Here is a 25,165-nt window from a genome sequence, read left to right as displayed (position 1 = left end):
TACAGCACATCTCTGAAACGTGAGCTACAGAAAGATACAGAAACACTCAAGCCATGGCTTTGAAGATTATATGAACGTGGGGCTCTGCCTAGGAACGGAAACCACGTTGGAATTTAACATAATTCAGCCAGGTTATTAAAGAAGAAACTAAATATCAAGCAGTGTTTCTTGCACTGGTTTTGGAAAGTTTAAGATAACCTGCCTGCTTTTAAAATGGCCTGATATGGTATATCATAAAATAATTCTACTAGTGTATGTAAATGTTTGTTTATAGCTTAATGTTAAAATACAAGTACCTTATTGTATAGTACAGGAAACTATACTCAGTAATTTGTAATAACCTATAAGGAAAAAGAATCTGAAAGACCATATATATATATATGAACTGAATCACTGTGCTATATACACCTGAAACTAACACCACATTGTAAATCAACTATACTTCAATAAAAAATAAAGTAAAATAAAAGGCAGTGCACACATACATGCGTCAAAAGATACGTAGTAGAATATTCATAGAAGCAGTGTTCAACACAGCTCCAAAGTGGATAAAATTTGTGGTGTATTCATACAATGAGATACACGGCAATGATAATGAACAAGATACAACATGGCTGGAACTTCATAAATATTATGGTGAATCAAATAAACCAGACACAGAAGCAAAAAAAATTTTTTAAGTAAATAAATAAGATGCAGGTGCTTCTAAATAACGTGCTTTCTTGAGCTCTTCTAATATCCACGTGGACTTTCAAGATGACTATTGTAATGGCACTCAAGTAGAAAGTGGAACATGTTTAACAGTTAAGATTTACATATGCAAGCATCATAGGTGAAATCACAGAGGGACTCAAATGAATAAACTGTGTATCCTGAAATCCACGTGCTTGGTGTGCTACATGGCTGGGCTGACGTCATTCAGATTATTTCATCTGGGAACGAGAAAGCACAACTTGATACTGTGCCTTCTAGGAAACAAACTGCTAAGATTCATTTGTATGATTTATTTAAAAACTAGCTTGGAATTAGGAAGAAGGGTGAGTTTTGGTAGAAGTATGTTAAAGTAACCTGGGAAGGATAGACATGAAAACGATGAAGTATTTGCTGGTCAGCTGGGTAAGTATATGTAGATATGAGGGAAGATTACTGAAGAAGGTAGGAATAGTGTCAGTGTATTGACCTAGAAATCAAATGTGCAATGACAGTCCTTTTCCCTCACTCTGATTCATTGGTATTTTGACTACATTTTCCTGTAAGCGACAAGCATAATATCCACTGTACATTTAGATACCAAATTCAAAGTAAAAATCATGTGTTTTTGTATCATAATGCTTCTCAAATTATTGCCCCAGAGGCCCTGCAATAGAAAAATTCCAGAGGCTTCCGTGTTAGTAGTTTTGGCTTGTTTCTTTTTTTAATTTAAAACCCTAAAATATTTCATATAAATTGTTCAATCCTTAGAATACTCTCTTCCCTTGCCTTTAGGATGGGAGGTAAGCAGAATGAAGTATAGTGTTCTACTTTACCATCTAATAGTACAAAATAGAGTTCTTCTAAACTCAGATTTTAAAACTAGTTTATTCCATTCACCCATTCTGGTTATCTATGAACGTTTAGCTTTTCAGAATCTTATTCCTTCCACTTGCTTTTTTGGTATACTTTCTGGTTACTATCGCTTCATAACTAGACCAGACTCGGTGAGGATGCCCTTCTGTCACTGTCAGCATGGTATTCCCAGCGTTATGACAGCACCAGTGTGAGCTACTGTGCTACCACTAAACCATGATGGCTTTTGTCCACTAAAGCAAGTGCACTGGTGACTGAAGCAGGTGCTACTCTCTCAGGTCCTGCAGTGGTGACCCAGGGTAGGGGGAGAAGTGCTCTGCAGAGTTCCATCATGTCCCCACAGGCCTTCTAGTCACACAGCTCATTCAATGTGCTCATACATATCACCCACCAGCCAGGGTACTGAGGCCCGCCCAAAGTGCCAACATACCTTCTTGGCTGGGTTCGATGGGAACCCTGACATTTGAGCCCAGGTCTTGAGTCTAGACATTTTGTCTTCTACCCGTTCCTCAGACATAAGGGGTTTTTCCACCCCTCCCTCCCATCTCTGCCCACACACACCACCCCATGTTGGATCACTTCAATCCACTGGCCATTTCCCAGAAATGTCTTGGCTTGGTATACAAATTTACCCACTAGATCGTCAGCCTTTGTCAAGCCTCTCCTACCCCCTCAAAAGCCATACTATCCTTTCCCCCAGAGCAATGGATTCCTAATAGCCTTTCCTAGAATTAAAGGGAATCACTCCTAGCTCCTTCCATAGGTGACTTGGTATCTCACTAATAGAAAGAGAAGCAGCTAATAAGGTAGTTCAAGATGATACTTAATATTATGAACTTCACTCAAGGATGCAGTCATTGACTTACCAATCTCTCTTCCCCACATAGCTCCTGAGGGACAAGTGAAAAAAGGACAATAGCAACAGATAGGGAACAAATACCACATCGTTAGGGGGATCAGGGCCCAATAACCACCACATGCAGAGCTCTGGTAAATCTAGGTTGAAGCATACTGCACACTAGACCAGAAATCCCCCGTTCTCTTTTCCATGTCAAGTTGTACCCGCTACATCACCCTGCCCAACTCACTCGAGATATACAGAGCACATGTACCATAGCTTGTTGAGCCAGTCCAAATGGTCCCTGGTGTCAGGGTTACCACAGCCTACCCCAAATGATCCAATGCTAGCAATGTAAAGCAGTGGCACAAACATGATTTTCAAATCTCCAAAGTATCAATGTCACTTCCTTCCCTTTGTAGAAGGGAGCTAAAGGATAAAGTTGGATTTCAGTTTTTCTATTCTGTTCAGTCGAAGCTAGAGGAAGTCACACTCAAAAACTGGGATAGAATGATTAGCTGAGATGTTAAAGTTGAGATGGGTATACTCTCTCATGTCAATTAATCCAACCCCAAGCTTCATGTGTCTGTATTCACAAAAATTCCACACAGCCCAACGACCGCAGAGATATTCCAACAGTACTTTCTCTCTTAGAGTTTGATTAGGTGTAAGGAGGGATTCTAGAATCAGTCTGCTATGCCTTTGTTCACACAAGCATATTAACTTGTGCCCAGCTTGCCAAGAGGCTAGAGCATACTCTAATTGTGAATCTACACATTCTACTTTTTCTAACCCTAGTAAAGTGTTCAAAATAACAGTCATTGCACTGAAACAACTAAGGAATGTGATTGCAAAATTGATTGTAAATAATACTTCAGTTAGACTAGTGAGCTATTTTTAGACATTTCTAGTGAATCTGCTGCATTGCCCAGTCAAGTCTAGAGAATGGGCCTTCATTCAGATAACATTAAGCTCCTTCTTAAAGCCTTAAACTCTCCCGAACACTTTTATTACGATGACTGTTCTTTAGGCCCTGTTAGGAGATACTCCTAATAAAAAGTTATTTTAAAAACAAAATGGGTGGAGGTGAATACAAAATTAGGAGAGGTCATAATGAGTCAGGAATAGTGGAAAGGGCTTCCCTGGTGGCGCAGTTGTTGAGAGTCCGCCTGCCGTTGCAGGGGACGCGGGTTCGTGCCCCGGTCCGGGAGGATCCCACATGCCGCGGAGCAGCTGGGCCTGTGAGCCATGGCCGCTGAGCCTGCGCGTCCGGAGCCTGTGCTCCACAACGGGAGAGGCCACAGCAGTGAGAGGCCCGCGTACCGCAAAAAAAAAAAAAGAAAAAAAAAAAAAAGAATATTGGAAGTTGGAAGTTGCCAACTCAAGAACTCAAACTTCCTATCGTGCTTTAAAAACAACAACAACAAAATAAAACACTAAAAGGCCAAGCCCTGAATAGTAGAGAATGTACTGAAATAATGTGGATTCTTTGATCTGTGGGTTGCATCTCAAACCTAGCCAAATACTTTCTTCCAAGCAGCCAAATTAAACATTAATGAGCCAGTTTGACCAAGAAGGACTCCAGCTACATAGGCAAAAGAGAATCCAGTGACAGTGTATCATTAGACCACATAAAATCCTTTTTCTGTTTTGGTTCAGAAAACATCTATGAAATTCCATGTTCAAACTATTCTGCTAAATTATCTTCTTGTTGTTGGCTTGGTATATCTACTAAATGGGAGGTGTTCTTGGTTCAGTCTCTATATCATGGGCCTTGTACAGCCTTCTTAAAAAACAGTTTAAAAAAAAAGCTGACTCGGGCTTCCCTGGTGGCGCAGTGGTTGAGAGTCCGCCTGCCGTCGCAGGGGACGCGGGTTCGTGCCCCGGTCCGGGAGGATCCCACATGCTGTGGAGTGGCTGGGCCCGTGAGCCATGGCCGCTGAGCCTGTGCGTCCGGAGCCCTGTGCTCCGCAACGGGAGAGGCCACAACAGTGAGAGGCCCGCGTACTGCAAAAAAAAAAAACCAAAACAAACAAACAAAAAAAGCTGACTCGTACAATCTCTAGAAATAAGACACTAGAGTCTCATTTTAGGATCTAGATTTCTCCTGGTACCAGCTCTTATCCACAACCAGCTGTTTAACAATTAGACAAGTTATATACTCTTTCTTGCCCTCAGTTTCCTAATCTTTGTAATGAAAGGGTGTGACCAAATTATTCCCTAGGTTTCTTCCAGCTCAGTAGTCTAACCCACTTGGTATTTCTTTAAGGGGACAAAGGATTATGGAAGTTAGACTACTGTACCTCAGAGTTGTCAGTACATTAGAATCATCTGCGAATCTTGAAAATAGATTGGTGCCTGCATCTCTTCCTTCATGGATTCTGAACTAATGGATCTGGGTGTGACATGGGCTTCAGCGTCTTAAGAGCTCCACATAAAATTCCCCAGGGGATGTGAGGTAGACCTTCTAAACTGCCAGTGGTAATGATGTAGGCTTAGATTTGACTCGGGATTCATTAGAACAGGCCTCTCTGCATAACTTAGAGTAGTTTTTATTCCCACAGTCCTGTTCCTGTCAGAACCTACCGTCTAGAGTCACAGAAGCCAGAGTTGGACAGGATGTGGCTCTAACAGTGTTTCTACTTACTAGCTGTTCACCTATTGGCCCTGCTTGTTCTAAAATCGTTTAAACACTTGCTGTGGAAGAGCAATGTTGGCTACAACGCAAGACTGCATACACGACACATAGTGTCCATGAAACCAGCTGTGATTTAATCACAGCTGCCAGTTGTTGAGCGCTTTCTGTATGCGAGGCACTGAGGTCTCTACATCAGTTCTTACTGATTTTTATAACAACTCTGCAAGCTATATTCCCATTTTACAGGTGGAGAAATGAATATTAGATAAGTTGCCTCAAGCCACTGTGCTAGAAAGTAGTGAAAGTATGTAAGACTTCCAAGCCTGAACTCTGAGCTGCTATACTATCTCACCTCTACCCAGAATTAACTGTCTGAGGAACTCTTAACTCTGGTCTGACTTAATTCCAAAGATAGGGGAAATTTTTCTGGTTCAGAGCTTTATAGGTCCTATCAGTCCTGTAGCATCCTTCCTAGGGGTTAACAGCAATGATACGTGCTCTCTGTAAATGCATAACTAGTGTATACCTCCTTGACTTAGGCATGTTTTGTTCCTGAGGCCCCTACAGCAGTGTCAGCATTTACAAGAAAATCTCGTAAAGACTCCTTTTCAGTGTATGTTAACATAATCTTATTTCCCCAGTTAAATAAGCTGCAAAAATCTTACTGTCTACTCAACTTGGCCTTTGCAGAGAAGAATAAACCTTCCTAAAAGCATAGAAAGTCAAGCAGTTAAAGGAGAATAGCTTTACATCAAACACCAGAAACTTGGCTGCATCATTTCTGGCAAGGTCCCTTATTCTCAAAAGGCTACTTTGAAAATAGTGGTGAAGGCTGTTTGCTGCCCTCTTGGACCTCGAGATCTGCCCTAGAGGTTAATATTTCACATGTCCTAGTTCATTAGCTCAGCTGAGACAGGCATAAAGTTCCAAAGGACAAGAAAGCACATTTCTGACCTGTACAAAGTGCTGGACACTAGCAAAGACATTTATGTTGCTTTGTTCTTGATTCTCCTTAACTCGCTTTCCTGTGTCTATTTTACGTGGCTCTGTCCGGAAAGTTAATTGATATGTTAAAGTCAATGGGCTTATGACTTTGAGACCAGCTGAAAAAATACAGGTTAAACTCAGTGGAATTAAAAAAAAAAAAAGTTAAGTGCAGCAGCATATATAGTAGGAAAGGGAACACAGATCATGTTCAGTTTGAGCCCAGTGACTTATTAGTGATTGATCTTGTGTTACCGAGTCCATTTCAGTATTCATAAAATAGATACACAGTCTATTCCATAGAGCTGCCAGGGTAAGTGTTTTAAGGACTTGGTAGGTTAGGTGTTTGTACCATCCCCCTTAACATTAAAAACAAGTCTTCTACCGTTTGTGGAATGGGGCTACCGTCAAATAAGTTCTTAACTCAAGTTATTCCTTTTACCAGCATTGAGACTGACCAAGAAAATATCTCTCTGCTCAGGATAGTAGGTGAAAAGATAGACTGGGAGGGAGGTGGCAAACATGTGTCATGATATTGCTTTAGAACGCTGTAATCATTCATTAGAGTCATTGCTGATACCAATACACTCCTATTGGTGGAAAAGGTAAGGAGGAATAAGGAGGCACCAGCCAAATTCGTCCCTACACAAATTTGTCCCTTCTGAGTATTCCAAGGTTCTAAATACTTGCATGAATCACTTTAAGTGCTAAATAAACTATAGCAGATTGTTTTCTAGTGCAAAGGACATAGTCATCTGAAGATGACTCACACAGTCTTCTGGTATACATTTCTCAGAGCCTTCTCAGCAACCCAAAAACAACGTGTTGCAGAATCTCTCCTGGTCATCTGATTCTTGTGCCATGGAAAGGGCAAGTCCCCACATGGTTTGTATTAAGTCCAAAATCCAAGTTAGATATCTTCACTCAAATGGAGCTAATTTTATTGACTCAGCATAATTTCATTTACAACTTTCTATTCTATATTAGGCCTTAAAAAGGAGTCAAAAATGATGGGGAGCTGTTCGTGTGACCTTTTGTATATGTTTCTGAACTTTAATTAGTAATCCCTCTTTTATGATAACATCGCTCGTGTGTCTGTTTCCTGATTAGTTTCTGGTCCTTGATCAGAAGAGTCCCTGGGACTAAACCCAGTGAATGAGAAGGACTAGACCTGCTGGTTGTCCTACACCCACTTGTTCCACTTTATTAAAAAATCCCTTAGCTTAATGCAATCTAGACACTTTCTTCAGCAATGCCTAGGTTTGGGAAAACAGTCATGGGAAATGGTAGGGCATCTTTTGGCCCCCAGGTCCCTTTTTCACACCCAAAGCCTTTCCAAAAATCAGTTCATTATAAAACCTGCTAAAGGTTTTATGAGCACAGCTGACAATTCTGTAACATTGTTGGAAGGATTATGCATTTGAATTTTAAACATTGGATTTAAGTTGATTATTCCTGTGGAGGGACCTAAGTCTGGAAGCAAGACTTCTTCTGTCTACCACATGTCAAATGGTAACTTGGACATTTGGGAAATCTGTTCTCTTTAAACCTGTGGAGAAAGAATGTTTATCACTCTGGTATACACATAACTGGATGTACACTTCTGTTAAAATTTTTCGATAAACTTTAATGTTTCTTTGTAAGGGGATTTATCTTTGAGTCTTGGAGCCTATGGGCAGAATCTACCTTCCAATCATTTCAGGGAGCATGGATACATTTTAAATTGTATGACCTACAATGGAGACCTGCCCTTGGCTATTACAACCCACCATACACATCCATTTTCTTCAAGGAATAAGCTAAGATGCTAAAGAAACCTTTTCTCCTTACTTTTTTCTCCCTTGCCCCTTGTAACTGCTCATCCCCAACAGTGAAAGGATATAGTCAAAAGATACCAAGTACCTTAAAATAATCCCAGTGCTGTGAAAAGTTGTAGTTCAGTATCTAACAAGAGAAATTTTTTGCTTTAAAACCAAGGTAGCACCACTCACTTTAGAGCTCTTCCATTTTGGCCCTGTCTGCCGACACCAGATTTGATGCTGGTTTTGAGTTATAAGGTTGTTACATCTTGTATCACTTTTATGACTAAACCGCACACCACCATTCCCTCTCCCAAGCCCCCTCAAAGTGCTCTGTGGCACTTCTCAAATTCCATTAAAATACTCTCACTTTAGGATAAAACTTCCCATGTTTAATGAGCTAATAAGTCTTTTCTTCTCAGAAATAATATGTATGCTACAGAAAAGTATGGTATCAGCTTCAAAGGTGGGCGACAAACTCTTATGCCAGGTTACTTTCCAGCCAGAATTGGAGGGGAGGAAGGGAAAGTCTTCAGGGACAAATAGGTAACTGGGATGGGCAGGAAAATGGGGGAAAAGGGAGCTATGCTGATTTGAAAAGGGAAGGAGTCAAAACCAAAATGTTTTCTAAAAGAAATGAGAAGTATTGGCGTTTCTATCCAAGAATGAAAGAAAAGGATGTTGAAGATCAGTAGGGGTAAAATATTTGAGTCTCATATATAAAGTGAAAAAGTCTCAATCTTTGTCCTAAATGCAAGGGGAGCCCCAAGATTAAGTAGGAAATCCTTCAATGTTATTCTAAAATTTAGGGAGCTTCATCATTTAACAACAAAAATCTGGATTATCCCAATTCAATAAACACAAGCCATGGACTGGAGCTTCAGGGCTGTCATGGGAGCAAAAAATGGTGGGAAAAGGGCTCTCAAAGAGGTGTAGGTATCTGATGCATGCAGTCGGATACCCCCAAAAGGATGAAAGCGAAGTAATTGGATTTGGTCAAGAGAGCCATTAGCAGCTGAAGTTGACTTGCTGTGACTAACGTTAAGATGAACAGTCCTATGAAGGGAAGGGGATATGAAAAGGTGGAGGGTAAGTGCCCATCAATTTTAGATGTTTAGATCATAAGATGATAACTGGAGGACTACAGGGTCACACAGAAATGTTCTCCTTATTTCTAAGATGAGATGAGCAACTGATAAAAGAAAGGGCCCACTGGGGAGAAGGTGAGGATGCAGGAGGATGAATGCTGATGTGTCTCCTTAGATCAGAGCTTATCTCACCTCCTGACATTGTTAATGTGGGTAAATATCCTCTTGATTTGGGATACGTTCTCTGAAATTAAGAAAATTATTGTTGGCTTCCTGAAATTAGAAGAGTATGGATATGACTAAGAGATTTATCATGTTGTCAGGAAATAAATCTTGGAACCATGAAGCCAACCAAGGCACACAAAATAGAGGTGTTGTATTAGTTTCCAAGGGCTGCCATAACAAATTACAAAAAACTGGGTCACTTGAAACAACGGAAATATATTCTCTCACAGTCTTGGAGGCCAGAAGCCCCCAAATCAAAGTGTCATTGGAGTTCGTTCCTTCTGGAGGCTCTGAGGGAGAGCTCATTCCACGCCTCGCCCTTAGCACCTGGTGGACATTGGCAGTCCTTGGCGTTCCTGATTTGTAGATGTATCAATCCCATCTCTACCTCTGTCTTCATATCACTTCCTCCATGTGTCTCTGTGTCTCAAACTTCCCTTTGCCTTTCTTTTATAGTGACATTTGTTACAGAATTTAGGACCCTCCCTAAATCTAGGATGATCCCATCTCAAGAGCCTTAACTTAAAGACAATTGCAAATACCCTTTTCTCAGATAAGGTCACATACAAGGGTTCATGAGTTAGGACTTGGATGTATCTTTTTTGTGGGGAGGTGAGGGGCACTCTAAGTATATAATAGAGCATCTCTGTAGCCAGCATGAGGCTTCCCATGTGAGACTCATCAGCGTAGTGTTTAAGGAACTCTGGCTTGGGGCCAGACAGCCTGGGTTGGAGACCTGGTTTCAACTTAGCAGCTGCGTTGTTTAAAACCTCTGTGCCTTGGCCTTCCCTCTGGAAAAGTGAAATAATACTGTATCATAATACTCATAGGGTTACCATGAACGTTCTGCAGTTAATACAGTTAAAGGGCTAATAGTGCCTGGCCCCCAACTAAATCTTGAGTAAATAAGGCTTTGAGTCCCCTATAGTCTTCACCTGTAAATAGACTGTCTCCCCAGCCACCTACCAGTCAGGTGTCTCTGGGCAAAATTAACTACTAATGGGACTTCCCTGGTGGTCCAGTGGGTAAGACTCCATGCTCCCAATTCAGGTAGCACGGGTTCAATCCCTGGTCGGGAAGCTAGATCCTGCATGTTTACCAAAACTAAGAATCTGCATGCCACAACTAAGAAGCCTGCATGCCACAACGAAGATCCCACATGCTGCAACGAAGACCCGGCACAGCCAAAATGAATAAATAAATATTTTTTAAAAATTTTTTTTAATTTTTAATAAAAAAATTAATGACTAAATCTTCAAATGAAATAATTCAGATAACATTAACCATATACAGATTTGTGTAATTGTGTATGTATGTATTTTAAAAGACTGTTAAGATTATAAAAAAATGAAGAGAGCTTTTGGGGGTAGGACGAATGTACCAGCCCATTCATGGTCTTCACAGGATTACACCATCATGAGTGGCTTTTCTTTGCTTTAGCCTTCAGTTCACATCGAAAGTTAACCTTCCCTAGCGCTCTCAGGAGCTGTGTAGAAATTTTCACTCCTGGGAGGTGAAAGAACCTTTTGAAATGTTAGTTTTGACTTCTGTGTGCTAGCAATGACGACTTTTTTTTTGTTTTACCTACTGTGATACATAGGCGAGCTTTGTGGAGCACATACCAAAGGGTTCTGAGGATAGTAATACTAATAATAGCACCAAATATGTACAATGAGACACCCCAAAAATTCATTCTTTCCCTGATATGTGTGTTAGTGCTTAGATAGCTCTGGAGATCATGTGCAGAATCTTAATACTTAAAAAATATTTATCTATGAATAAGATAAAATTCATAACTCTCCTCGTCACTCTCTATATAGTTACATGATTTTTTGAGGAACCAGAATTTTTTTTTTTTTTTTTTTTTTTTTTTGCGGTACGCGGGCCTCTCACTGTTGTGGCCTCTCCCTTTGCGGAGCACAGGCTCCGGACGCGCAGCCTCAGCGGCCATGGCTCAGGGGCCCAGCCGCTCCGCGACATGTGGGATCTTCCCAGACCGGGGCACGAACCGGTGTGCCCTGCATCGGCAGGCGGACTCTCAACCACTGTGCCACCAGGGAAGCCCAGGAACCAGAATTTTTAATGCCCAATTTCAGATGCCAGTGCAATCTTCTCAGCTCAGCATTCAATTTATTTAAACTTTGCTATGAAAACTTATTCATCTACGTGTGACACGTTTTGATCCCTATCTTTAATACTACATTTTTATGCCAAAGTTCCAATATGAATTTCTGAGCTAGATAATAACATTATTTTTAAATTTTAATGAGATACAGTTGATTTACAATATTATATGTTTCAGATGTACAACAGAGTCATTCACAGTTTTTAAAGATTATACTCCATTTATAGTTATTATAAAATATTGGCTATATTCCCCATGCTGTACAATATATCCTTGTAGCTTTTTTATTTTATACATAGTATCAATAGTTTGTACCTATAATCACATTAAATGTTATCAGATATCAACTACTTAAAGGAACATCTGGTAAATACCCTCTTTGTATTTTGGAAACTACAAAGGAAACAGTCCTACCCACTCCCCTGCTGTCAGAGTTCAGTCTAACAGAGAAGAAAGAACAAAATGAGTCTGAAGAACTATGCTCCCAAATCACGGGTTGTGGGCCTATTAGGACATAAAGTCTGGGTTTGCTATGTTATGATCTCATTATGCCTCTAAACTTGCCCACAGGTGTCTGCAGCAGGTTATGTTTGTTTGAGACGTCTCCATCGGGGATCGCTGGGTGTCACTAAGTGTCTGCTGGTGCTGGAGTTGGCTGTCTGCCTCCTTGCCATGTCTAACGAAGCAGAAACGAGTGCAACTAATGGTCAGCCTGACCAACAGGCCGCACCAAAGGCACCATCAAAGAAGGAAAAGAAGAAAGGTATGGAGAAGTCCTCTTGAGGCCAATGAGGGGAGCTAGTGGTGGTTACCAGTGACGAAGTGTGACGTTCAAGGCAAAGTAAGAGCTGGCCCTTGCCTTAATTCAATCTCAGCCAAGTGTCAACTTTTCCTAAACAGGAAAGTAAGAGTTTGGCAGAGGAGATTGGTCCGATCCATATACAATAAGACGTATCTCTGAACTCTGTGGTTGCACCGTTTTGGGTCCTGCTGGGAAGCTTTCATACATCTTGTTCAGTTGGGAAATGCAACTATCAAGTATTACATGGTTATCTTTCAGTAACCTATATACCACTTTGCTTTACTGAAGTAGCCGTTTTAGAAAAATCAAGATCTTTATTTTATGAGACCCTCTTCTTTTGACCTGAAGTACCACTAGAAAGTGTCAGCATCCTTAATCATTCATAGTTTGAGAATATGCCGTGATTTCCTTGCCTTTCATGTCCACGCTTTAGAAATGGGAATGAGAAGAGAAGCAAAAGAAGTTATAAAGATGGATAATTATCTTAGTTATTTCCAAGGGAATTTACCCACAATTCTCTTTCACTTTATTGACAGTTCAAAGATGCTAGTAAATTGTGCAGTGGCTTATTTTCCTTTCATTAAAAAAAAAAGAAGTATTATCCTCCTTATATTCGTTTTAAAAAATATTTTTAAAACGATGCTGAAGAATATCCCCCAATCCCATCTCACATATTCCCGTAAGTTTCCCATGACTCAGCCCATTCTGCATCTTTAAGAGTTTATTTTCTCTCCGCCCCAATGCCATACACAGTTTTACGCAGTGTGATTTTTTTTTACTCAAAGGAAGTAAGGATAAGGGTAGAATATTGCATACTTGATCAATTGTAGAATAATCAAGATATTTACTACTCAGATTTTTAGATCCTGGAACATATTTAGTCATACCTGGGGCTGATATTTCAATACATTTATAAACTTTATCCTCTATTTCGTTCTTTTCTCAGGCACTGAAAAGACAGATGAATATCTTTTGGCCAGATTCAAAGGTGATGGTGTGAAATACAAGGCCAAGCTAATCGGCATTGATGATGTGCCCGATGCAAGAGGGGATAAAATGAGCCAAGATTCTATGATGAAACTAAAGGTAAAGGGGAAAAGCATACTTTGTCTCTATCATAAGCAAATATGCAGCAGAGGAAATGATATTAGAAGTTTGTATTTACCTATATCTCAATTATTTGAAAGAAAAACTTTTCTAATCACGTAATTGATCCAGCGGTGCTGCATTTTATGAGAAGCCATGAGTTTGTTTGCATATTCTGAGTGCTGTCTAGAGACCTGATTTAATCAAGTGTAGCAGGACCCTAGATGCCTTTTCCTTTGAGCAGACCAAATTTCTGAGCCTGGAAGTATTCAGGTAAAATTCAGGAGTCGGCTTCAAAACTGGTGTTCTTTAGTGTTAGCCCTTTGGTTTTTTTAAATTTTTAAATTCTAATACTGCCATGCCGTGAAACTAATTAAGGAAGTAATACTCATTAAATAAGACAAGGCCTAGAAGGAACATCTTTGAATATGTTTGGAGATCTCTGGTGCAGTCTTCTTGTCTTTGCCAGTGACTATTCGGAGGCCAAGGGAATGAGGACTTGTCCAAGTTCACAGAGCTGACTAGTAATTGCCTGGCTCAATGTCTTCTATTTCATCCTGCTGTCTCTTATGAAAGATGCCTAATCCTTTCATAGATGGTAAACCAAGCTGAAAACAAAGCTGATTGCCTTTAAAAATGTTAGAATCAGAAGCATCATAGGGTTCTTTTAACTAGATTTTCCTCGTTTTCCCAATTTCGTCAGGGAATGGCGGCAGCTGCTCGGTCTCAGGGACAGCACAAACAAAGGATCTGGGTCAACATTTCTCTTTCTGGAATAAAAATCATTGACGAGAAAACTGGGGTAAGAATTCACTGACACCTTTCTGATCGCCTGAGTCTGACAAATAATTTGTGACATAAATTTCAGCTCCCCTTTTCCCTTTTCAAAATTCTGTAGGGGAAAAAAAAAAAATTACGTATTACTGCACTTCTCCAGAAGTAACAGGCAAAAAAAACAGATAGGGTAGGAGGTGAGGGGTCAAGATACTTTATTTTGAAACTTATTTCCTATAATAGATGCGAACCTCAAGTCTATAAGTCTAACCTAAACACCGGTATGCCATAGATATCAGTTAGGTATTTTTTGGACCAAGATATACAGCACGAGATCAATCCTAACCACTGGTTTGTGATGCTATCATAGATCTATGTATGGGTCTCATCTTAATATAAGGTCACGGGTGAACTTACTGGCTAACCAAACAGAATACTATCATAGATCTATGTATGGGTCTCATTTTAATATAAGGTCACGGGTGAACTTACTGGCTAACCAAACAGAGAATACTATCTGAAACACATCTTCCATTTTCTCTCCTTCTCTCTTTTCCCTTCCTCCTTACCCCATAGATGTAAGCTTGCTCATTTTTTGTGGTTACTCTTATTCTATCACATGAACAGTCTTGCTTATTTTTTGTTTGTTTGTTTGGGCCTTATCAAAAGCTATCATACTTCCAGTCTTCTGGGACTCTTTTCCGTCTATTAAATATAACATCATCAGATTCATCTGCTTAAAATGTTTTTCATTGCTGCACAATAGTTTTGTATCAGGATACTGTGGGAAGACCTCAAGTTACTATTCAGCCCTTCCTAGAGATTCCCATTATCTAATATGCAAAATCCATTGGTCAAACTTAGGGCCCTGGAACCCGGGTACACGCTCACCCACCCTGCTGTCCTCATGCACTGCTGTCTCCACTGTCCCTTATCTTTTGACTCTTGTTTTCACAAGCCTGCCAGAGAATGGTGGCACTTTTCCCACACAAGCATTCTCTCACTCCCAAACCTCCTAAGATGCCCAGTCTAAACTTTTCAGTGGTCTTAGGTGCTTGGAAACAAAAGCTAAGACACATTCTGAGCATCTACAAATATGCATGAAGAGTTGAGCCCTACCATCTACTTGAAAGGGTCAAGAGAAACGGGGGAGGGGAATAGCAGGGGAAGCACTGCTAAACCAATAAGCCCTGCCACATGAAACTCCTGTATAATGACGTGGACATCTGTGTGATGTTGACAAATACTTGATGACAGAATCTGGTGACTTCCAGAATGTATTGGGGGTAACTGTCCCAATAATACTTAGGAGGGTTCTCTGGCCAGTCTGAGGCAGTCAAAGGATCCTTGTGAACACTCCTCTGGCTTAATTATGCTATTCACTTGAGTTTGTTGAGTTGAGAAAGTAGACCTCCCTGGAATGCTTTAGAGGTGATATGTTCCATCTTCGCTTTAGAAATTCTTGGTCTCCTAATCCTCAGTCCTCCCTCGCTATGTGGCATCACATCTTTGGGATAGAGAGAATCAAGTATAGATAGTTTAAGAAGGATCATTCTTTCTATTTCTGTTTTCTACTCTTTGTTGTTAGGTTTTTTGTTTTGTTTTCCCCTTTTGAGCCCTTCCTAGCAACGATAAATGTAGCAGTAGCCTTCAACCAGGAGTGAAAAAATCTTCAAATGTTTTAGCCTTCTCGTATATGCCTTGGTATCTGATGCTTAGTTGTGCTCCAGAGAGAATCTACAAATAGATTCTAGTTTTCTCAATACACCATTTTTGATGTCCCTTTTTTAGGTAATAGAGCATGAACACCCAGTAAATAAGATTTCTTTCATTGCCCGTGATGTGACAGACAACCGAGCATTTGGTTATGTGTGTGGAGGGGAAGGCCAACACCAGTTTTTTGCCATAAAAACAGGGCAACAGGTAAGCTCTAAGCCTTGAGGTATACCTGGAGGGGGACTTGAACATGAGAGTGTGTGTCTCTCAACTAGAGAGCTTGCTGGAAACAATTGGATGTAGGAGGACTAAACAGTACCTCAGAGGATGACTATCTTTAATTAGTCTAAGGAATCTTCTTTAAATGTCATTGATACCCATGTAGTGTGTGGCACAAGCATTGTTAGAACGGACCTTCTCATAAGATCATTGCTGATTTTAGAACGATAGTCAATTATTCCCAGAAATCTTGAAAGGACTTGGAAAATTATCATTGTGCTTCTTGTTTTATCTAAGTATTTTATGTATCTGAGGGTTGGGGTGGGGAGTGGTGGTGATCTTCCACAAACCAGGGGAGGGTAGGAAGGAGCTTTAAGAGAAAGGAAGGAAACATTACTAATCAGAACTGATGGGGGACAAAGGGAAGAAAATAGTAAGATTAAAATTCTGATAAAGATGCTTTCTCTCGCTTCAGGCTGAGCCACTAGTTGTTGATCTTAAAGACCTTTTCCAAGTTATCTATAATGTAAAGAAAAAGGAAGAAGAAAAGAAAAAGGCAAGTACTATCTAATACAGGCTCTATCAGACTTAATACAACATTCAAGACCATGTCTGAACATTATGTGAACACATGGCCTGCCTGGAGTGTTGGCATCTATGTGGCTCTTCAAAGTATAGAAAGTGATATATCTTTTGTTCTTCCCAATAGGGCAATGTTTGGACGTTATAGTTAGGCCCTTCTGATTTCTAGTGCCGGACTCTTGTATTTTCTCCCTATAAACTTCACATCGATTCCAGGACTACCAAGTCCAATAATGCTATTCAAATCCAGTATTGATATGAAAAGGGGAGGAGAATGTAGGGCAGAAATAATATGCAAGACTCTCTCTTGCTTTCTCTTTGTGAACCCATAGGTATATTTATTCCTTTATTTAATTCTCTTTAACTATAATTTACTAAGATCACTGAATTTGTGTCTTTCTTTTTAGATGGAAGAAGCCAGCAAAGCAGTAGAGGTAAAACCGCATCTTTACTTCTCGTGAATTGCACGTGTGATGTGTATAAGCCCTTGTTTGCCACCTGCCCAAGCAGGCTTCCCTCCTAGTTTTATTCCTATGTGTTTATGACCCTTCTGGTCGTAGAAGATGTACAGTTGAATGAGTAGTGCCAAAATCTAAACTTCTTAGCAAGCCAATACACTAGGAAATTAAACTGTGTAGGGAAAACTCACCAACTAAACCTTTAATATTTGCCATCCTTTCAGAATGGGAGTGAGGCCCTAATGAATCTTGATGACCAAGCTTGCAAACTGAAATTGGTACGTATGTGATTTTTTATGATTCTTACTTACCTGAACACGGGATTTGCTTCCTAAAGATGTTGTTAATAAAATCCAGTTGTGACAACTCTTTCCCTAACTGTTAGTATAACATTTATGTCAATATACAAAGTGATCTTTTTAGTAAACACTTCTGAATCTAATCCAAATACTTTTTTAAAAGTGTACATCAGATGGATTTGTTTGGGGACTTGTCTACACTTTCTGACCTAAATAACCTAATATCAAATCTGTATTAGTTAAGTGAAAATCCAGCTGTGACAACTATTTTCCTAAACTTTAGTTTAGGCAACAATTACAACAATATACAAAATCATCTTTTTTAATAGACACATCTGAATCTAATCAAAATACTTTTTTAAGGGTGTTGACCAGATGGATTTGTTTGGGGACATGTCTACACCTCCTGACCTAAGTAGTCCAACAGTAAGTGTCTGTTTTTAAATTTGCAATGTAATGGAAATGACATCTATAACTCAAACTGGCAATTAACCAGAAATCTTGAGCATCTCATTGAAACTTGGAAGGTGACTGCTGATTTTTCTGCATAAAGTGTAAATGGCTACTAGAACAAATTTGCATCTTAAGTCACCATGGGAGCCTATCAGCACTACTTCAGATACATTAATGTTGCTTAGAAGTTAAATCTGAGCAATAGGTCAGGCAATGTAGTCCGTCTGGGTATTACTTAGGATCAGAAGGAGGAGCTGAATATTAGTCCTTGGTGTAAGCCTCCTTGAAGGAAACATGTTTGTTAGATGACTAATTGTATAGACTCCTGGCCTCTTCATTTTTTTTTTTTCTATTCTTTCTGTCGTGATTTAGCAGCATAAGCTTGGTGTAAAATAAGACTTAAAACAAGAGGCTCAGTTATATTTAACTAAAGCTTGTCTTTGTTAAAAAAGTTGCTCATTCTTTACAGGATATTATAGTGTATCAAGTCTTATTATTGATTGATCTGTAACAACTCTGTGAGAATGGAGCAGTATTTTTCTTTACAAATAAGGAAATGGTGATTCAAAAAAACTCTCATTTACCCAAGCAGAGGTCCAGTTTCAAGGCTTAAGCCTAAGTCTCAGACCTTCCAAAACAGTCCTTAAGTGAAATTACTTGTAATTTTGAATGACTTCTTACAACTTATTTTATTTATTTAACAGTTTCTTGAGTACCTGCTGTTTGCAGGGCACAATATCAATGACATCATGGAGTTTACTGTCTAGCAGGGAGACCAACATTAAAACTAATCACAAAGCCTAACAGTTGATGTTACTTACAAGGTATTTATCCAGTTTAGAGGTTCAGGTAATGCCTCTGAGTAAGTGAGTTTCTGGACTTGAACATAAAAATGAGAAGGCATTAACTAGATAAAAAGGGTATCAGTCTAGAACGTTGGGGAGAATGTTTATCTAGGGGTCTCTTATATCAGGAAATTATCAAGCAAGCCTCTGTGACCAAGAGGGTCATAGGAATTAAAGCAGCAGCAGATTGAGGACTAAAAGTCTCACTTGCTGGAGTACTGCAGAGAATGGCACGCCTATGCAATTTCACACATGCCCAGGCCCAGTGAGATGGGTAGGAGCAGGGACTGCAGACCCTCTTCTCTACCCCTCCTTTTATGAGAATCACAATGCATAATATAACGTTTAGAGATCCTAAAAAGCCCGCATTAGAGAAGCCCATTTAATGTTCTTTCAAGTAGTGAGTCCTAACTCATTTGTCTGTAAAACTTTTTGTAAAACCTTATGTTTGTCTGTAAAACATAAAATGTTTTTCGTAACATTTGTTACCATTGTAAGGATAAACTTTTTGAAATACCAGATTAGATAATCCTGACAGGTCCATCATAGATCTGAGGTTTTCTGATTCCTAGGCAACTTTGCCCCTCCTCCGTGAGTAGCTCCCAAAGTAAATTGACATCTGAATGACCTTCATTCCAAGTATTACTGACATTGAAACCAGTAGTATATTAAAAGAGATCAAAACACTCAAGCTGTGATGTAGAATTCCAGTGGGATAGGCAAGGAGGCACTGACTGTTTAATCTGCATCTGTAGACTTCTAGAAAGTTCTAAAAAAGGAAATGAAAAACAACACGAGTAATCTTGAGTCTCATTCTTATGAGACCTTACGCATTCTAAGAATTTTTGGCTTGTTGAAATAAAATGCAAGTTTTAGCTAAACTAACAATAAATTAAAATGATAAATACCATCAAAGTGATGGTATCTGATAAGTAAAAGAATGCTAATGGCGCTAATTATGTGCTAGTTAGACTTTGCCAGTGTGTTCTTACATACTGACTCCATATTCATAGGTCACGAAATAGATTTATCTCTACTTGATAAAACCAGCATGTTTAAAAATTTTGAAATCTCACATCAGTTGCTCTGGAAGAGAGGAAGAAAGGCAGAAATCTAAATTAGCTAGACCTTATTAGTGGTTCCCTAACCCAGCTACCCCTCCCCCAACATTTATACAAAATAGTTTTCTGCATTTCAAGTAAAGCTCATGTTGCAAACTAAGTAGCATACCTTAGAATGTAATTTTTTTCGCCAAACCACTTGAACAATATTCTTCCATACTGTATCTCAAAAGAAAAAGGAAAGAGGAAAAAGACCAAAAAGACATGATCTCTAACTTTAAAAACTTGACCATTTGAAAGCATGGTTATTATGAAAAGAACATAAAGTGTGGTTTCCCCATTAAATCTGGTATGGGGATAGGTATCAGGGCACAAAGCACAGTGTCATATATACGTAAGATGCCATGGGTGGGCACAGGTGAAGTTGAAATAGAAGGATCAATGGGAAAAAGCTTTGTAAGGAACCTGAACTTGAGTAGGGTCTTTGAAGTATGTAGGAAAATAGAGTAGTAGTTAGGCTAAAAGTAAAGGTCTCCTGGTGGGTCATTTTGAAAGTCTGGCTAATGGAAATTATTTTAATACTGGGGAGTAGCAGGAAGTCACTGAAGGCTTTGAGTAGGGAGGTCCAGGATTTGGTAGGCTGGAATGGTTAGGCAAGATGAGCTACCTGCAGAAGAGCTAGGCTAGAACTTAGTATTTTAAACCTTGTCTGTGCAGACACACCTTCTTGGTTGCCTGCTTGACCCTCTTACTGGAGCCCCTTAACAGCAGGGACTATATTTCATGCTCAGTTCTTGTCTCTCTGGTGCTTACATGACGGCCAAGTGGATGCAGTGTTTACAGTACAGCAGAGAATTAAAGAAATGCTGACCAAGAGGGTGGACGAGAAGTCTTACATCTCTCAGTTGTAGTCTATGAATCAGACTCTTAATCTTGGATTAACAACGACCTCAACCTGAGGAGAGCCTTATACATTTTACTTATAGGGTGATTATTCAGAAGTCTAACATTGTGGCTCCTGTTTGGTGTCCTAAGGACTTCTTCTGAAGTAAATGAAGGAGAACTCTACCAGCTGTGAACACCCAACTGTTCTAACCCAGAGGTGGCTCATAATAAATGAAAAAATATTACAATCACAAGCTTTCGTAATACATTTTGTCCTACCTTTTGATTGTTAAAGATCCCTGCATTAAGAAGCCTTCCAATCAATTTCTTTGATTTTTTTTTTAAGTTTTTTTTTGTTTTGTTTTGTTTTTTAATTACAAGCTCTCTCTTCTGACAAGTTCTTCTGGTTATAAAGAGAAAAGCTGGCTTTTAAAAATTGTGCCTTTATACCTAACAGTGAAGGAAGCCAAAATATAGAATACCAATTAGGTCTGATTTAGGACCTAAACTTTAAAAAATTTTGTTCTTTTCTCTTAAAGCTGAGGAGACCTATTCAGTCTCCCTTTTTATTTGCTAGTTTGAGAATTTTATATTCCCTTGAGATCGTCTTGATCATTGTCCCAATGACCAAAATATTTAATAATCTGCCCAGGAGAATGCTAGAAAACTAACTTCCGTTTCAGCCTGACAGTTTTTATTGTTTATATTCTTCTGTGGCTAGCATAGTTAAGTATTTAATTGATCAAAGTCAATCAGAAGGAAGGTCTGTCAGTATGATAGCTATATCCCAGGGTGAATCCTAATTAGTTGTGTCATTGCCCTGAATAAAGACATGTCAGATTTATCAAATTTGCTGCTTTTATGCTAAGAAGAATGTCATATCTGACAATTGAGAATCCAAATAATTAACCTAACTGAAAAATGATAGGGAAGGAATAGAATTTGTAGAGTTATTCATTTAGTATGTCTTTCAGATTAACTCTTAAACCCATATCTCCACCTTATACATAAATTAAAGATTAGATTATACATAAATTAAAGGTGACTTAAACATTAGTTGAATTTATCCACTAAGTAGAGGAGACTCCTGTCATGACACAGGCAACACTAAACTATATTACGAAAAAAGGTACAACTATGAGAGGTTAATGTGATATATTATGTTAGATTATATCAGTATTTTGAGTACCATGTTTTTAGAAGGACATAGACAAAAGAGTACGTCCAGAGGAGAGACTAGGATGATGAGAATGAGAGATCCAACTTGGCTGCACCTTCAAAAAGATCCTTAAGTATTTAAAGAGGCATACTTGGCAGGCTGTGATGTGAGGGGAAAATCTTCTTTGCCCCCCTAGAGGAAAGACCAATTGTAGGGAAATATATTTGACCTTAAACTTTATTATAACTAGAATTATAAGATATGACTATATTAGGCAATGAATTCACTCATTTAGAGAGGTGATATTAGGTGACTCTGGGGGTACAATAGGAATGTACATCATGTAGGAAGAGGGGCTAGGCCATTTCCTTCAAGCTCAATATACTTAGATGGTCACTTAGAGTGACTCGAAATCAATTCCCTTTAAGACTGTCAAAGACATGCATTGAAACAATGATGATTATGAACTCAGCCAGTCTGAAAGTGTGAGGGGAGACATGTGAAGTAAACAACAGTAAGATTTCACTGAATGAAGGGTCAATGAAGTTGAGACTTAAAAGGGCCTGGGAGGGGCAGGGAGGACCTATTCCACAACTAGTAAATGCACTCAGGGACGCGATGGGAGGAGGTAATGGTCAACCAGTAAGACTGAAATCGAATGGAAATTTTGATAATCCTAGTCATCTTATGTAGCTTTCTCATTTGAAGTCACAACATGGACTAACATTTTCTTTTTTTTTTTCTTTCCAAATGTGATAGGAAAGCAAAGATATCCTGTTAGTGGATCTAAACTCTGAAATCGACACCAATCAGAATTCTTTACGAGAAAATCTATTCTTAACAAATGGCATCACCTCCTGCTCTCTTCCTCGACCAAAGCCTCAGGCATCTTTCTTGCCTGAAAATGCCTTTTCTGCCAATCTCAACTTCTTTCCCACCCCTAATCCTGATCCTTTCCGTGACGATCCTTTTGCACAGCCAGACCAATCGGCACCCTCTTCGTCTGATTCTCTCAAATCTCCAGATCAGAAGAAAGAGAATTTGACTAGCTCGTCTACCCCTCTGAGTGACGGGCCCCTGAACGGGGATGTTGATTACTTTGGTCAGCAATTTGACCAAATCTCTAACCGGACTGGCAAACAGGAAGCTCAGGCAGGCCTGTGGCCCTTATCAAGTACGCAAACACAGCCAGCAGTGAGAACTCACAATGGGGTATCTGAAAGAGAACAGAACGGCTTCCATATCAAATCCTCCCCGAACCCTTTTGTGGGAAGCCCTCCCAAAGGACTGCCCGTACCGAATGGCGTAAAGCAGGACTTGGAAAGCTCTGTCCAGTCCTTACCACATGACTCCATAGCCATTATCCCACCTCCACAAAGTACCAAACCGGGAAGAGGCAGAAGGACTGCTAAGGTGAATTGTCTCCACATATCCATTGGCAGAATGCATGTTCGGTACCGAAGGGTGGTGTGATGCAAGCTCTCTTTCCTGCTGCTATTGTAGTTTCCTGTGTGGCTGTAACATAGGAGGTGGGATAAGGCACATCGTTCTCCAGGAATACTTTCCTCTAACTGTCACCCTTTTTAAGCTTCTCACTCGGCAGTGTTTGTCACACCCTGCTTTCCGTTTGCATGTCGTCACATATTATTAACTAAACACAAGTTTTTCCATTTTTAATGCTGCTATGCTTCTGTACCTCCGGTAAGTTTGATCATCACGTTCTGGGAGGGGAGGGGAAGGGTTCCTGTGATTCCCTTTGTACCTTCCCCGTACTAACACACGCCTCCACACACCCCGGCATATGGCATTCATGTCCAAGGTGGTGGTCTAAAATTCTCGAGTTTGTCTCCTCTGATTAATGACTGAACAATCCATTGTCTTAAAAGAAACTTATATATTTACTATTACCACTTCCTTCAAAAGCAAGTTAAAATGGGGTTCATATAAGTTTCATTTTAAAAATCGCATTGGAATATGCTGGCCTAACCTAATGATTAAACTACTGTATCATCTTTATGCAGAATGGTTTAAATCCAGAAGAAGGATCAGAAAATTTAGGCTACCTACTTACAGTTGCCCTTTCTCTCCCAGCTTCAAGCTTTTAGCTGATAAGGAGACCAGACAGAATCAAATGTGTAAATGAGCAAAATAGATTTCACTTTGTAGGTCCTCCATTGCATCAGTCACCAAGACCCAATATTCTGTCCATTGCCAGGATCCGTGTCTTTTTGTGTGTGTGTGTGTGTGTCTTTTGGAGTTTGTTATAATAATTTATCAATAATGGGGAAAAGTTTCTCTTTTTGTGTTCGCAAATTCGAGGTACAGAGTAGGAAACAGAATAGAGCTGGATTTCACTGTTCCTGAGTAACTGCTCTGTGTCCCTCTCTGCCCTGTCAGTCTCCAGCAAAAGACTTACTTGCATCAGACATCTTTGCTCCTCTCGTCTCAGAACCTCCAGGCCAGACATCTCCAGGACAACCTGCAACCCTACAGACCAAGCCCCTGGACCTCTTCAAAACAAGTGCTGCTGCCCCAGTAGGGCCCCTTGGGGGTCTAGGTAGGTGTTTAGAGATGGAGTTAGGTTTGGCTCTGTTACTTTCACTCCTAAGATGGTAATTCATAGGAGGGAGCACTTCATATCCATAGGGGTTCCTGGGGCATAAGATTTGAGCATCCTAGGGAGCCTTTCTCCCACTTTTACTTCTGTACAACCCACCCCTATTAGGTACTCTTGACCTGTAACTGGAATTTGACTCCTTGAATTGGCATGTGAGAAGAAATCCATTTTTAGTATTGCACTTATCTGAACCAACCGGTCATAGCTTACTGAAGACAGTTGGAAGGGATTCTGAAGCCCAGACCAGCTTCATTGGAGAAACAGGGTTGAGATGAGAGAGCCTTGTCTATCATCTCTATTTGAAAAAGTAGCAACATGCATGTCTTCCATGCAATTTTGCCATTACTAAATTGAAGCGCTATCCCCTATTTAACCTCTTGGTTAAAGGAAGGGATATACACCCCAAGAGGGCTATAAGTTAAATCTGAAGCAAGTGTGAGTAATTGAATGAAAGTACCAGGTTCTGAGCCCAGCTCTGTTTCTAGGCATATGGTGGGTGTGAGACAGGCATATATCCTGATCAGTCTCTGAACAGTTAAGCCTTAGCAGCTCCTTGCTGGTATTTTGGCTAGTTGGGTGCCTTAGTAGAGTTAGTAAGTCCACAGTACAGAAGTCTGAAGTTGAGAAGAACACAGAAATAAGGGAAGAGATGGAATTTTATCAGATACCTGAGAGGTGATGCTGCTGTCATTCAAAAATGTGTCACCAGCTCTGCAAGCCACTGGCCCACTCTGTGGCAGGACGTTGGGGAAGGCCGCTCGGCCGAGGGCTGGCCCTGCTACTCATTGCCTGAAGCCTCCAGTTCTTTCCTGCCTCCATGGAACAGTCTTCAGAAACCCCGACAATGGTCTTTGCTCTCCTGCTGGGGCTTCTCTTTGTTTTTCTACTTCTTGTCACCTCTACAAGCTCCAAATAGACTCTGTCTTCGCAGGGGGCTGAGGCGGGG

At 40.0% G+C, this 25,165-nt stretch overlaps 1 protein-coding gene across 4 annotated transcripts in view; it reads left to right on the top strand.

Annotated features, from left to right (window-relative positions):
* The window catches only part of DAB2 (DAB adaptor protein 2), a 52,778-nt gene that overhangs the window by 18,200 nt on the left and 9,413 nt on the right, over nt 1-25,165 (top strand). For 2 of the 4 annotated variants that reach the window (XM_024754623.1, XM_024754622.1), the window contains exons 2-11: nt 11,834-12,026; nt 13,012-13,151; nt 13,855-13,953; nt 15,717-15,848; nt 16,336-16,416; nt 16,850-16,876; nt 17,125-17,178; nt 17,563-17,625; nt 22,362-23,015; nt 24,000-24,159. In XM_024754623.1, coding sequence (XP_024610391.1) covers nt 11,936-12,026; nt 13,012-13,151; nt 13,855-13,953; nt 15,717-15,848; nt 16,336-16,416; nt 16,850-16,876; nt 17,125-17,178; nt 17,563-17,625; nt 22,362-23,015; nt 24,000-24,159 — 1,501 coding nt within the window. In that variant the 5' untranslated portion in view covers nt 11,834-11,935. The remainder of the gene's footprint in view (nt 1-11,833; nt 12,027-13,011; nt 13,152-13,854; nt 13,954-15,716; nt 15,849-16,335; nt 16,417-16,849; nt 16,877-17,124; nt 17,179-17,562; nt 17,626-22,361; nt 23,016-23,999; nt 24,160-25,165) is intronic. The other 2 variants (XM_024754625.1, XM_024754626.1) reach the window with 2 other exon arrangements.

This window comes from Neophocaena asiaeorientalis, unplaced genomic scaffold (genome assembly GCF_003031525.2).
Source record: "Neophocaena asiaeorientalis asiaeorientalis breed wild unplaced genomic scaffold, Neophocaena_asiaeorientalis_V1.1 scaffold229, whole genome shotgun sequence".
Taxonomy (NCBI): Eukaryota; Metazoa; Chordata; class Mammalia; order Artiodactyla; family Phocoenidae; genus Neophocaena; species Neophocaena asiaeorientalis.
The sequence above is the reverse complement of the archived record's forward strand: the minus strand, read 5'-3'. Positions and strand labels throughout refer to the sequence as shown.